Raw genomic sequence first — 16389 nt, 5'->3', positions numbered from 1 at the left:
AACTTTAGAATTCTGCACATTTCCTTATCCATTAATATAATATACACACCTTCAGCATAGTACTGTGTACATGTGGATGAGGGTGATATTTGCAAAACTTGTTTCCAGGGCAGACTTCTGTATGCTGGGCACTCGGAAGTTTCCATAATGATCCAAGGTGGTTGAGTTAATTGTGCTGTTAGTTTCTTTTTGATTTCTTTTGTATTTAGGTTTGGAAAATTCTGTTTAATACTCTGACAGAAGCTAGCCAGTTCCATAAATTCAATTCATTGTAATCTATGCAGATATCTTGTGATCCAATTTAAATATTATTTTGTCTGCTCTGCAAGTAATTTCCAAGGAACTAGAAGTTGAAAACTATAAGTATCCTGCAACTTCTCAAAAAAGTCTAACTGCTATTTCCTAGATGATGTACATCCCAGCTGTGGTGAAATGTTTAATTCAACAACTGTACTTCTTTATTCCATCTCAAGTCTACAAGTTTAACATGCATAGTTAAGTTACATTAATATATCATTATCATCACTGTATCGTAATAATATTTCCATTTTGCATTGTTTTATCCTTACTTTGCATTGATCCTCATCAGGTTTACATTATGTAAGTTTGGTTTAACAATGTTAATGCTCCGTTTCAAGTTTTGCTGGATTCAGTTATTCATGATTTCCTTTTTGCATATGAATTAACTCATCTCATTTGCAGCTTTTCTGCATTTTGAAATACTCGAGTTATCATCTAATATGAAGAATACTATCATTTTATGTTTATAATCTACTAACCTCTTCAATTTGTCATTTATCTATTACACTTTTGTTATCAATCTATATAATTATATGGGGCCTATTCTTGGATACTTCTCTCCAGACATGAGTTAGTAATGTTGGATTTTTATTTACTAAGTCTGTACTTAACAAAGATGGTCAAAAGTCTATATCAGTTAAAGACCAACATTCTGTACACTCTATTTGAATTACAACTACTGGTGTAATTTCACTGACACTATTAACACTTAATATGTTATTCCAAACTGCCAGAACTATTTCTAATTTGTTCCACATTTCTAGCTGGAATTATGCTAATTAATCCACTGGAAATCACTGGCCTTCTATTATTTCTTGAGAACCTTCCTCTGAAAATTTTCAGTTTTTGGGGCTTTTATGTTCTCTGTTTTTGGTGTACATCTGTAATTTCTTGTTATGTGGAATGTTAATTCACAATTAAAGCAAGCTACCTGTGCATTATTTCTCTGATAATATTATGGTTTTTTGTGATATGTCCTCCCCTTTTACAGTTAAAACATTTTAAGCCTTCAGGCTAACTCTGTTTTTTTTTCAATAATTTGTTTTATTGCTCCTACTATTATCTACTACACTTATAGGAGAATGCTGAGGTGTGTAAACTTGTTTGTTTTTCTCTTGTATCTCCTCTTTGGTAACCACTTTGATTAAGTATAATAAAGTTTAATTGAGCATGTTTACTTTGTTTACATTGTACCTAGTTATGTTACTAGTTAAACCTTGCTTCGTGGTCAGACTTCAGAGTTTGCTGTATCATTAATTCATTTAAATATATATATGCTCTTCTGAGTCTGTTTCCTAATTCCTGTAATTTGTGTCCAAATACTCTGACTCACCTTTATGCTGCAATAAATGGTGAATCTATGTAAGCATCGTGTTGGCTCTCTCTCACTTTCCATACTCCTGTACTATCCTACAAGATAAGTATTGACAATTAGCAGTTTCTATGAGCTCAACACAAACTTTAATATCACACTTTGTTTCTTAGCTTTTCTTAATCTGAATATATCTGCTTTTTGTGCATCAGTCCATTCCATAATTCAAGCAACTTCATTCATAACATCTATAAAACTTTTTATGTTTTCATCAGTTGTACCCTGAGAAAATTGTTTAGTACTTGCAAATGTATAGCATTGCTTGGTTTACTAGTGCAGGTTGATCTGTCACAGCTTCAAAGTGTGTGTGTCAGCCCTTACTTGCATGCCTTCTCTTGTAGCAAGTTGCCATATCTACTTACTTATTACTATGTCATAATGCTACTCATGTTACTCTTTCCTTTAATTCACACAACCTATTGCTGGTATACCTTAAAAACCTGTTGACTGTACCTTTTTGTAATGGGGCAGCTCAAAGACATAGTTATTGGGATTGACTTTTTATCAATTAAAGAGGAATTTATTTAAATTCTGTGTTATAGAGTCATGAGTGGAACACACAAGCCACAAACTAGAGGAAATTTATGTGTGAAATAAAGAACTTGCACAGAGACAACTGAATATAAATCACATTGTTTTGTTTTTTTTATTTATACCTTCATTTACATACTGTGTAACAACTAATCCATGATGAAACTTTGAAGATTATTTTGATGTGATACTAATTCTGAATCATTAAACTTATCATTTTTAAAGTTGAGATGTTCATTAAAAATCCTTACTATATTCCTCAAATTAATAAAACATTCATTAAGGTATCAGTTAAGTTAACATAAGAAATTCTTAGTCATAATCTGTATTGCATAATAGCATTAATAGTTTTTCAAGTATATCTTTAAATAGTTCAACAATAAGTATTATTAAATCTATTACTTCTTTAGTACAATTCGTATTTTTCACTTATCTTTCCTCAGACATTATACAATATTGAAAATTACATTAAATGAAACACTGTTAGACTAGATCAGAGATATCATATTACAAGGAGTTTGGGTAGAAAACTAACTTCTGTTCAGTATTTGATATCCTTGGTGAGATTATCCAAGATGATTAATATAGAGACAAACTGTGTAACTTCTGTCTCTTTACAAATACTACACCATTTATTAGTTCCATATAAGTTCCATTAGCTTTTTTTTTTATGACATTGTTTTATGTAAACAATTGCAGTTTTATCTCATACCACCACATTTATATGGAGCTAGAATCTAAAGTCAAAACTTGGAATGCATTTCTAACTTACACTTGTCCCCTCTTTAGTTCGTAATGTGGCTAATTAGTTAGTGTCCATATTTTTAATAACTTTCTATGATCTGATAGATTTCTCTATACCATATGTTATACACAAACTCTATTTCTTTAACATCTTTGAAATACTTAGTATTTGTATTCCACAAATATTTCACTTCCTTTCCTTCTTCTTTAAAATTTTTGTAGGTAGTTTGACTGTGCCAATACTGCAGTTGGTGTTCTTACCATTCACTGCCCAGATCTTCATATATTCACAAATATTTCCCTATTGGGTTGAGGTATTTCCTGAATAACAACATGACTTCTGGCAGTTGAGCAAAGGAGGAGAATTCATTCCACACCAACTTGCTCAAACTTCTTAATATTCTTTGAGCATGTTCCCATTTCCTTCCTCTTCTAGCAGATCAGTTGCTCATGATCTATTCTGATATTTTATAGTCATCTGTTATATCAAACATCAGGGATGTACTTACTCTAAAACCCTTTGCTTTTGCACATTGAGCCTTCCCTTCTTTGTTTATTTCCATTAAGTTCATCTCATGGGTTGTCATGTTTCATGCACTTTAAACCTGATGACTGATTGTCTCTCTCAGCTAGACTCTTGTTCTGCCCATAAAGTTTCTGTATTTCAACTGTGTACTCTCAGTTGAGTGCTCCTCTCATAGATTTCTTTGTTCTTCCTCTCAACTTCAAGCTTCCTTTTTGCTGATCCTCAGTTCTTCATCATTTGGCTGTCGGTACTTATACTTATTCTAGCATTTGATTAGTCAAATGGAATAAATCACTGTAACTGAAACATAAAAACATAAAGGTCATTTCCCAAAGATAATCGAGCTAATATTATCATAGAAAGTTTCTTCACTTAGAAATTCTACAAAATATATCATGCACTTTAAATCAGTAACTAATTTGACTCTTTCCCCATCATGCGGGACATTAGATATTTGACCCTCACATTACCCCTCTTCTGTTACTTAAAACTGATGTATTTGACGATGTCTCTACTGTCATCAGTGTATCTTAGTAAAATCACACATATACTGACAAATTTATTAAGAAAACTTCATGTTCAAAAAAAGATTACTTTATCCAAGGTTTATCAAAAATAACATGAATGTATCCTACCAATGGAACAAAGCCTTGGTCAAAACAGTCATTAGTTTTAGATTTTTTATTAAGATATTTAACTTTAAGTATTCCTTTTCCAGCTAATCCAAAGATTTAAATAAGCATCCTTTTCAGGATAGTAGGATAGATGTTATACTCTATATTATGGAAATGAATTACTGATAAGTGTTTTATGCATTAAACATCAAAAAGTGCAAATTAAACATAAAGTGAAACTATATTACAGTATGTTCAATATGTACTAAATTGATACTTAAAAAGACAGTCAAATATTGAATAACTGTTTATTTTTAGTATTTACTGAAATGAAGCATTAGGTGAAACATTGTATATCTTATAACAGTGCCCATCTATATCTGAACATCATCTGGTAAACAACTTTCAACTATAAAGTCAGTTCCACTTCCATCCCCTAGCAACACACCATCTTGTGAATAACATTCAAACTATGATGTCATGTGACTTAATCTAGCAATGCACCCATAACAGCATGCTTTCTGCTGCCATTTCATGGCAGTATGACATCATTTTCTAGCCTTGCCTCTATCTGCTAAGGCAGCCAATCAGCACATGTGTCTAAGGTATCCTAATACCTCATGGTACGCTTGTTGACTTGATGACCATTTATGTGCAAGTGCCTGAATGGTCATATTCTTATTTTTTTCATCTGTGTGACACATGGTTCTTATTTGCCTCTCATTCCTTTTTCAATGTTCTTTCCACTGGTTCACAATGGGATTCTAGCTATTCTGCATATGAAGGTGGAGTATAATCTTTCAAGTTAATTATTTCCTAATCTGAAAATGTATTTTTGATAGATATTCATTCATTTCTACACATATTTTCTCCCGACTTTCCTATTTCTAGTGCAATTTCTTCTTGCCTCATATAAGAATAAAGTTATTTCAACTGCAAGTTCTTAAAAGGAGCTACTGTACATGATGGTTATGTTGCCATCCTGTTAATGAAGGGCTTTTGTTAAAATTTCAGATTAAATGTGAATTTTAGGTTATGTTAGCTGAAGGTGAGGAGCATGCAACTTTCACAGGTAGATGTGCCAGGGATATAGCTTTTGTTGAGTATTTATCAGAAATACATTTGAGATTAGGAAAATGTTAACTTATCAATACAGATTTATTCTCCAGTGCATGTAATGCCAATTTAACTTAAAATGTGATATAACTGGCAAAAATTGTTATTAAAAGTGACATGGTCTCTATCACACTATATAAAAACTTTGAAAAACTAATTACTTTAATTCTTCTCACTAAAATAGTCATAATGTTAACATATCTGTACTTTTGTTTTGTCAAGTAATTGTTTTTAATTTAGACCATTACATTATCACAATCTAAACTAAAGAAATTGGCAAACCAGTTTTTTTGTGAATTATTTTTTGTATTGCATATTGTATGAATATACACTGTTTAGAAGTAAGTAATGGTGACAGTATATTAATTTTCATTGCATGTTTCATGTTAATAACAAAGCATTTAATTTACCTAAACCATTTCTTTACTACCCCAACCAACAAAATATTTCTCCAAAACTCAATAAAATACAAGTTAGTTAAAAGATTGTTATACTTAGTTAAGTTTATAAAATTAAATGTTAGTTCTAGATCTTAATAGTGGAAATGTTAGTGTTCTTTTGTCTATGTAGTTAAAAACAACGGAATCCTTGAAATTTTAAAGTGTAAATATTTTCTGAAAATCAAAAAAAAATCATTTTGAATGTTTCAGAAACTCTTGTCATGTAAATATTATTTACAAAACATTCTATTTAGCCTTTCAGTTCCAATAGTCACTCTCCCATTATTAGTCAAGCATCAACATCAACTCTATCTGCTGCTGGTGAAGTTGATAACCTTGTGACTTCTCAGAATGGCATACCACAACATCACTCATCATCAGAAACTTCAATTGATCGGGTACCTATCACAGTTGAACAGTTGGTGCTGCAGCATGGAAATTCAGATGCCCATTCAGCAGCAAACATTAGCTTACCATTGGTTATAGATCGCACAAATCTAGCTGCAATTATGGCTACCCCACAACCAGATGGTTCAATTCCTCTGGAAGTGTCAAACTTTCAACGACTGAGTTTTTCAACTAGTCATTTGATTCAACAGAATACTTTGTTAAATAATACTCAACAGCAACTTGCAATATCTGATGAAGTCAACAGTCTTTCGTCAAATCTTATGTCTCCAGTACTTAGTCAGAGAGAGATGTTGGTAAGCATGATTCCATTGGCCACCACATTACCATCAACCAGTCATGATATGGTGTCAGCTTATCCTGTCAATCATAAACATGTTCTTGCTCAGAAGTATGCTGAAAAACTTGAGAAATCAGCATCTTCTTCTTTCTCTACAGATTTAGTGGAACATAATCAGTATATTGTTGAAACAGAGATAACAGATAACAGAGCCCCAGCTCATTATGCAGTGACCTCTGGCATTAGTGTTCTGATGGACTCCCAGGCAGTTGCAAAATATCCCACACATCAATCTGTTTCAACATCCAGCTCCCAGAACTTTACAGTTGAAGGCTACACTGTGGAAAGGGGTTTAGCCCTAGTAAGCAGTTCCCAAGAAAGTCATGAAGAACTAATGGAGGTGAGTGTATGTTTTTGTCTATATACTTATTCATCTGTATTACAGTATCAAAAGATTTGTTTTCAAAGCTTATGGATGTGACTGTTAATTTGTCCTAAGCAAATTATTATTACAATCATAATTGTTTTAATATTGAACACATCTGTCTCAAACATTTTCAGTTTTTCTCAAAATGTTGTAGTATGAGAGATAGTGATTTGCACAAGCAATACATTTCATGTGACTATTGTATTGAAATGGAAGTACTATTATAATAATTTCCATAGTATATATTTGATGTCATAATCCAAGATTGGGAGCAAGAACTGAAAGAACAGTTTCCTCCAATTTTCTCCCCCTTACCAGTGTAAATCTCCATGTTGTAAATATAATCTGTGTCATTCTCATATACCATTCTCACCAGTAGACCATATTTTATCATTTTTACAGGGTTGTATATTTGGAATCTTAGAGATCCTCTCCATAGAATCATGCCCTTATCCAATGGCAACTGTTGCTTTGATTTATGTAGTGTTCTGAATTCATTGAGGAGATAATCCAGTACTGGTTGAATTTCGAAAAACCTGCCTGAAGACATGTCTATTTTCTGATTATCATTGAAATGCCAAAAAGTCCAGATTTGTTCAAATAAGTTTTGGCTTATTGTCTGCAAAAATATTGAGCTAATCAAAAGAGTATCTGTCAATCATCAATCTTTGCTTGTTTATCCCATTAGTAAAATAAGGCTTAGGAATTTCCTCATGCCTCTGTTGGTATAACTTCAAACCATTGAAGTCTCTTAGATAACATTTAATGTTTCTTTGCAGTTTGATTATGGAAGGTACACATTTTATAACAAAACATTTCGAACAAGACATCACCAAACATTGGACCTGTTACAGCAGCAATGCTTTTGGGTTTAGATGGAGTTATAGTAAACCCTGGTTTTTCCTTCAAACATTTCTAAGTTTGGCAAAATATCTATTTTTGATCAGTTATTACTAACAGGAACAGTTGTAGAGTTATTATTACTTTTGATTTAGAATAAGTTAAAAGCACAACAAATTTACATATCTTTTTAGTCTAATAATTTCACTGTAGATAGAGTCACTGTCATGATGATCCAAATCAAAATCTTCAGTTTCACTTGGAAGATCTGACAAATTATGTCATCTTCACTTAACACATTACATTTTCTGTGAAAAGCCATTTATAAAAAATATGATTATTGTTAACAAAAAATAAAAAAAATAATAACTGTCTGGAACAAAATAAAACTTGTCCAACTCCTTTGACACTCTGCATGAAATGCAAATAAACACATTTATGGTTGATTGTGCTTGTAATAAAAAGTATTCTCACACTGTTTATGATGTATGCATAGGTAAGAAGTTAAATTTAAATTATTTGTTTAATATGTGCATGTAGGCTGTTTTCTGAGTTTATGCATCAGGAGTTGAATATGGTTACTCAAGTTGAAGGCAATAATTCTAAGAGTTCACAGTTTGAAAATAATTTTGGTTTACTAGATAAATGCATAGTGTTTATCTTAGTTGTAATCTAAAAAAATGTTATGATGGAAAATAAAACAAAATCATGCATTAAATTTGTTTCTCTTTTTTTTTTCATATTAAAAATTTCAAATAAAATGTGGTGAGATGGTCATCACTAAATTCAGTATAAATGTTGAGTTGAAGAAATGTGCATCTTATGAGACAGAACATATTTTGTTTTTAGTTATATATATGCATATGTTTTCATTATTGATGTTTTAATTGTATAACTTTTTTTCTCATGACAGGATGTTCATCATTATGCAACTACATTCAATTCGGAGCCACATGGAAATACATCAGTTCATAGTTTTGTTTCTTCTACAGTGGATCTTGTCTCAACAGAAAATCTTGACAGTATACCTGTGGATTCCACTGTTGACTCCAAACTTAACTCATCTGAAGATGTGAGCATGTTTCATAAAATTTTTTAGATGTTGTATGAATAATCAAGACATGATTAATTGAAATGGGAGTGTCATTTTATGTTAAATTTGCCAGTAAAACTGTAATATTGCATTGTGACTTGTGGTTGTAATGTCAATGTTTATTATAAATCAGTCCCTCTTAAATATAGTTTATTTCTGTATTTCTTATTTCATGCATTTAAGAGTAAAATTTTAGTGCCTTGCCAATACTATCTTGCTATTTTTTAACTTATTCTTATAAAGAAGAGATAATATCAAGAAATGTATATTAAAAATTATTTAAAACATACATGTCAAATTTTAATACTCAATTGTTAGGCCTATGGTGTCTCGTGGAGTACCAGCATGGGAGGGTTGTGCTAATAACATGAAGTTCTCTAATCTTGGATTATAAGGCTGGTTTCCCTTCAATTTGCAGTTGATCATGATGAAAAAGACACTATCCAGATCTGCACAAATAACAAACATTGATTACAATAAACAAAGTAAAAAAAATACAGAAAAGGAAAAACTCTGCAAGTGATCTGAATGGGGGAAAAAAAATATAAGGGTGTTGTACTGACATAGCTACAGTGAAGACTTTAATGAAATAAACAGATTTTAGTAGTATGTGTTCTCTCCCCCTTTAAATTAAATATAAGAAAAAGTGATGAACGAATAGCAATTCTGTGTTAAGATAGAAGAAAATGAAAAGTGTGCTATGTCTCTAACTCTACTTAAATCCTGGAATTGTATTTTTTAAAACTCGGAACATGTTACCTTAGCATCGAAAAACAAAAGTATAAACTAACTCTATCCATGGAATGTGAATGCTACAATTACATAAGAGTTTTAACTAAAGGTTGAATAAAGTAAGTTAGCAAAAAGAGAAAGATATTTGCTAAATGCTTAGAGATTGGCAGACTCAAAAATCTCAGTGCAAAAATTATAGGAGCTCTTACTTTAAATTCAAACACAGCTGAAGCAACACACAACACTGAGTTTTTCATCCCAAGTATGAATTTGAATATACCAATAAAATTTGATTTCTTAACATACAGAAGCTCATGATTTGCACTAGTTACATCAATTAAATAATGGGAAGTGTGCAGACTAAACACAATAATTGTCCACAGCTATTGTATGATTGCTTCATTATTCCTGTAAACACCCTCTCACTTAAAGTGAAAGTTAATCTTCTAATAAGATATCTTGCCTCCACAAACAGAAACTTTTCTCAACTAGCACTGTCCTCTGTTGGTGCAAATTTTCAATGGATGCCACTGATCTTTCACCTCTCACTTCTGCATATCTGCATATAAACGGTTATACAGCAGCTCTCCACCATTAGTAGTACAACATTGCTCCTATTGATGAAAAGCTGTTGCATGATCATTTCATGTGGATATGCAGAAGTGGGAGGTAAAAGATTAGTGGCATGCATTTAAAATTTGTACCAACAGATGGGATAGTTAAGAAAGGCGATTTTGTGAGAAGAGGTACTTATCTATCAGAAATACACTTTCAGTGTAGGAAATTGCTAAAACATTTAAATACTTCATTGTGTCTAAAAATGAATTATGAAAATAACATAATTTTAAAAATTTTATCAATTAGCTATACAGATGGGATAATTATATGTTCTTGCACTACAGGCTTGCTGATCTGATGAAAATTGTCATTTTTTAAAATAATTTGTAGTATGTCAGCACTTATTGAACTGTTAGCTTGTGTCATAGCAACACTTAATCATTTTAATGATGTTTGAACACCACAAAGCCCTGTTTGTATGTTCATTAGCAGATATAATCATTCACTTATGATAAAGTTAAACATGTGCCTTAGACTTTATAACTCATTAGGTTTTAAAGTAGGTTATATGCTGTACACCCTGTTTTTGTATCAAAACTTTGAAACAGTTGTGAGAGTTCATGATCTTATAGATTTTTTACATCATCAAATAAGCATACCTTATATTACTGCTTTATGAAATGACAATCAATTATGTTATTTGTTAGGAGAATAAATGCTTTGTCATATAATAAGAATGTGAGAAAAAGGTGTGATTTTGATATAAACTGTTCAGTAAATATTTATTAATACTTAACATCAGATACTTATTTAAAACAATTGGGTTACTATCAAATAAAGCACCAATAAAATAAATTACATTCACTTTTTTAATCTTTTTTTGCATTTATCTAAAAATATTTGTAATTACAGGATATGGTTGATAGCACAAACAGTTATGAAGAACAGGTTAATCCACCAACTTCTAATTTGTGTGATACAGAAAGTGAGCACAGTTTACTAAAACTTTCCTCATTTAAGTAGATCTTAAGCATGAAATGATTTACCAAGTCTTCATTAGTTTAAACTGTTTAACCCTATGGCCTCTGGCTTATCTATCAGAACGAAAGTAACATTGCTTTTATCATATTTTGTTACAAAAATAAAACTAGTGGATGAAATTGTTTAAAGTTTGACAAGAACATTCCTAAAAAATGTAGTTTCCAAAAAAATAAATATTTTATTTTTATTTTTTACTATTTCTAATAAAAACATATTGTTATTCAATGCAGTTATATGCCCTCTGAATAGTTCACCTTCATGGTAATGTTTACATGAAGTATGAAAATATAATTTATTATATAACAGTTTTTACATTTCATTTGCATAATCAGTAGAATATCCTAAATTAATACCAAAAGTTTTTATGATAAATGTTTATATTTTATTGTCTATTTTCTCTACTATATCACTAATTCCACTTATTGCTATCAATTTACAGTGGAAGGAAAAATTTGAAGTTAAGGAATAGAAATATGTGCATACCTTTTAGCTCATTGTAGGATACTTTTGAAACTTTTTTTTTTTCATATATGTAATTTTATGTTTTGTTTTTTATTTTTAATTCTTTTTTCCAGTTCCTTGTCATTTATTATTTATGCTAAAACATTAACTACTTTATGTGGTTTTATTATTATTGTACAGTAACTCCCATGCAGGTACTTATTTCTGATGTCTATACACTTCTGTCAATTAACTGTATGTACATGGTAAATCTCAAGACAAAGTATTGAAGGTGGGCATGACACCCTTTAAAGGTTGGAATTTTTTTTTCCCCAATGAATGCAGATTCAATATTTATATCTTACAGTTATTTCAAATGTGTGTCCATTAGTGTCTGCACAGTCTACATTGTCAGCTTATTTAGGTAAGAGTCAACTTCTGTTAAAGTTGAGTCTTTCTATAATACATAGATCACATAACACAAGAACTGAAGTTGAAGTATTTTTTTAAACATTGTATGTAAATGAAATTAATATTGTATTGAATGTTATAACTTGAATTTTTGTGCTATCTAAGTTTTAATAACTTTGTTTTAAAAGAAACCTTTAAAGAAAATACTTATCCTGCAGCTGTTATGTCACATGGTTCACATGCTTTAAAAAATTTTGATATTAGCACCATTTCTGGCATATAAGGGTTTTCAAAGTACATGTGTCTGACCAAATTGTTGCATGAGATCTAAAGTCTTCAAGCTGTGTTATCTAGGAAACAGATATAAATTTTCCAACATTTGATGGTTGTCATGCCAACATTCTATACTTTCATTAGAAAGAACTTGGTTAACACTGTACTCTACCAATGGTTAATTTGAAGTTGAAACATTGTTTTTCTTGTAGTGTAGGTGTAACTGCCATTCATACTGTTGTCTGCTTATTTGGCAGTGATTACTTACTTAAATATGCATTAGTTAGAGAAAAAGTTAAATTGTATTTAGGTCTTACTTTTATATTTTAGTTCACTATATATTATGTTTCTTTTAAAAATCATATTTGAATGGTTTAACTATTTTTTGTAAGTTTAACTTGTCACCTGGACTATCAAAAGTTATAACAAGGTGGTATGTGTGTATTATAACCTTTTATGAGGAGTCTGCTGAAATAGCTTCATGGAATCCCATAGCCATTAGTTAATCTATGAGTATAAATGATAACAGGTGAAGAATTTGAAAGGAAAATTTAAAATAAAAAGTGAAAAAATAAGGACTTAAAATTACCCCTATAAGAAAAATATGACCATTTTAGTGAATTCCAACAAAGAACTGAAAGGTATGTTCATATTTCCATTTGTTAATTTAAGTATCTCATTGCACTGTATGCTAATGATAATATATATATTAGAGAAAATGGAAAATAAAGTGAATAATTACTTTAAAAATTTGATATTCAGCTATGAGGTCCTAGAGATTATACAAATGAAATGTGAAAACTGTAAGATAAAAAAATATTTTTATATTTAATATACAAATCACCTCACAGCTGACCTATCCAAAGAAAAAGTCAAAATTAAATATTTTATTTTTTTGAAATTACATACTTTTAGGAATGTTCTTACCAAATGTTAAATAATTTAATATATTAATTAAATTTTTGGAGTGAAATATGATGAGAGCAATATTAAATGGTACCAATGTTTTGTACGTGATGAAGTACCACATGCAGAAAGGAATCTAAATTTGGTGTTGGTAGTTATAGGGCTAATGATTTTAAGCTTTTTGATGTAAATAAAATGTATTAAGAGCTTTAACAATTTTTGAAATAGTTCAGTGTAAAGCAAAAATATATATATACATATTCACAAAAATTTTAAAAATTCTCTTAAACAATTTTTTTAAGGTTGTTCTCCCTTAATATTTATTTTGTTTTTATTGATTGTTTGATTAATAATATTTTAAACTTTAAAGTTTATGCTTGTTTAATATGAAAAATGTTTAGCTATGTTTTGCAATGAATTGAAATATGCACAAATCCAGAAATGAAACAAGAGACTAAGATAATTGACAAGCAGTATTACATAGTAATTTTTTTCAAAAAGCCATAATGTATTATTCCTAGTTGATGAAAGTGATTTTAACAGAAATAGCTTTTATAAATTCAAACATGTCAGAGGTGTATTGTAGGAAACTTACATCAACATAAATGTTTGTTAAAGTATTGCATAGAGAAAAAATAAGAACTATATCCACAGTATTAATTAAGATTTTAGTTGGTGTTATTTATCCATAAAAATCATGTTTTATTTTACTTGTAGAAATAAATTATCAATCTTTCCTTTGTTGTTATTACTTAGAGTGCTTGACATTTCTATAGCTTAAGAATTTTGCCACAGTTTCTGAAGAAATTCCTACAATGAACAATGAAAATCACCCAGATTCTACCCACAACTCCATGGAAATGACTGTATCAACTGCCAGTTTAACCATGCTTTGTGGTCCTTCTACATCATCTAAAGCAGACATGTACTGTGATACTGTGCGATCCCGCAGAGATGTAAATAGGACATCTTATTGTTAGTATAAAATCTTTCATTCAACTTTGCTTTAAGATGTGAAAGGCCAGAATTATAGTAACTGCCGATATAAACTGATATACAGATTGATAAAAAAAACAAATTGATTATCATGTCTAGCTAGTTAGTATTAGTTCAGAAAAGTCCAGTGACTTAATATTTACAGATTCCACTCATCACAGTAGTTATTGTTGAAAGTATTCTCAATAGGACATCTTATTGTTAGTATAAAATCTTTCATTCAACTTTGCTTTAAGATGTGAAAGGCCAGAATTATAGTAACTGCCGTTAGTATTATCTAGCTAGTTAGTATTAGTTCAGAAAAGTCCAGTGACTTAATATTTACAGATTCCACTCATCACAGTAGTTATTGTTGAAAGTATTCTCAATAGGACATCTTATTGTTAGTATAAAATCTTTCATTCAACTTTGCTTTAAGATGTGAAAGGCCAGAATTATAGTAACTGCCGATATAAACTGATATACAGATTGATAAAAAAAACAAATTGATTATCATGTCTAGCTAGTTAGTATTAGTTCAGAAAAGTCCAGTGACTTAATATTTACAGATTCCACTCATCACAGTAGTTACTGTTGAAAGTATTCTCAACACTTTGTGGTTTTCATCCAGTTTGTTTTTTATGTATTTGTTTATTTGTTAGTTATTAAACATTTATATCATATTCTTTAAATTCAAGGTAGAAATCTGGTGAAACATGAATACATCCTGAAAGAATAAGAGTTGTTTAAGACAGTCAAAGAGATAAATGTATTAAGCATTATTTTAAAAGAAAATTTTAAATAGTATCTTGAGTACTTGTGGAAAAAAATTCGAAAATAGATCTGGATGTGTATGATGTTCAGCTTAATATTTTAATTACCAAGATATTGAGATCACTTGAAAACTAATTATATAAATTGTGTTACTATAATTATAGGTCAGTATGCTGAATTTTATTAAGCATTAGGTAAAACGTAACATGCCATTAGCAATTCAGAGCATGTGTTTTACTAGTTATGTTTTTGTTTTTAAATTCTAGTTTACTATTTTCTCAAATAAGAACATCACACTGTGAAAGATAATGGCAACATTTTACTATTGAATTAATAATAATGATATAGATCCATGTAGATCATTCTGACACAGTGACAACTTTGAAAAATTGTATAATAGAGCCCATTATTCAGATTGATAATGACAGCTCATTGTGTGATACTCATGTAATGTTACTTTTTCTAGCAGGTATTCAAATTTTATGTGGAACATTATCATAGTCCTGACAGTACTCTAACAATGTAATACTAGAAATTGTCTTGAATGTTACGGTATTATTTGTCACCACAATGATAGACAAACACTGTTATCATAGAAATTTCCTTTACAATCATAACTCTCTCAACACTGACTCAGTGAAAATGACTGATTACACGATCTCTTTGTACTCATTAAAAGTCCTTATAAATGTAATGCTTCTAACTTTCAGTATGTGTGTATATCTTCACAAAACTTGGCAGTCTTTCTGTTAATGTAGTAGGTCTTTCACATACAAAAAATATTTTTAGTGAAGTATTTTTGATAAAATAAGGATTTGCCCTAGAGAATATAAATTATTTGTTTTCATTAATCCTTGTGCAAAGTAATTTTCATAATAAGATTAAAAATACTTTTCCTCATCTTGTGTAATCCTTAAAATCTCCTAAAATAGATTTCAAATGTTTTTTTCTTCAGTAAAACCTCTTTTATCTATTAATTTCTCTATCTTATCTTGAAATTGTATTGGACAATTTGACCTCATAACCACCTAAATAAATCTAAATTGCCTTTTTTTCTTTCTAGAATAACTTCAAAAAGTAGCTTTAAGCTTGTGATAATATAAACCTATTAAATTTTATTGTTTTATTGTCCTTTGAACCATGTCTAACCACTGTTCATATCATTATAAGTTCTGAATTACTCGGGGTATGTGCAGCTCATATTACACTATTGCATTACATTACCTACAAGCTTCTACAACTTACAAGCTGCTTGTGTGCATGTTTCATGAAACATTTTTATTATGTTATTATTATTTATTTTACCTAATCTAATGTTAACCAACCAATAAATCTAAAAGAATCTCTATTTTTACATTTTAGTTACTTTTATAATAATTAATAAAGAATATACGTGAAAATTAAGAAATAAAGACTTACCCAAACTTCTTTTTTTTTGCTGTCTACTGTTGGTGAAACTTTTGCCTATTTTTTTATACTAATGATAGTAATGTGCTAAATTTTTATTGGATTAAATAACACACTAAAGAACATGGATTAATGACGTGCAAAAAATTGGACAATTTTTCTGACTTTCTAACTATGCCA

General features: G+C 30.0%; 1 protein-coding gene across 1 annotated transcript in view; it reads left to right on the top strand.

The window, feature by feature from the left end:
* Positions 1-16389, top strand: part of LOC143227370 (uncharacterized) — a 119728-nt gene that overhangs the window by 30263 nt on the left and 73076 nt on the right. Inside the window, exons 5-8 of the mRNA XM_076458824.1 lie at positions 5898-6731; positions 8512-8670; positions 10894-10966; positions 13849-14028. Of these exons, the coding sequence (XP_076314939.1) occupies positions 5898-6731; positions 8512-8670; positions 10894-10966; positions 13849-14028 (1246 nt within the window). The remainder of the gene's footprint in view (positions 1-5897; positions 6732-8511; positions 8671-10893; positions 10967-13848; positions 14029-16389) is intronic.

Source organism: Tachypleus tridentatus, chromosome 9, assembly GCF_004210375.1.
Source record: "Tachypleus tridentatus isolate NWPU-2018 chromosome 9, ASM421037v1, whole genome shotgun sequence".
Taxonomy (NCBI): Eukaryota; Metazoa; Arthropoda; class Merostomata; order Xiphosura; family Limulidae; genus Tachypleus; species Tachypleus tridentatus.
The sequence above is the reverse complement of the archived record's forward strand: the minus strand, read 5'-3'. Positions and strand labels throughout refer to the sequence as shown.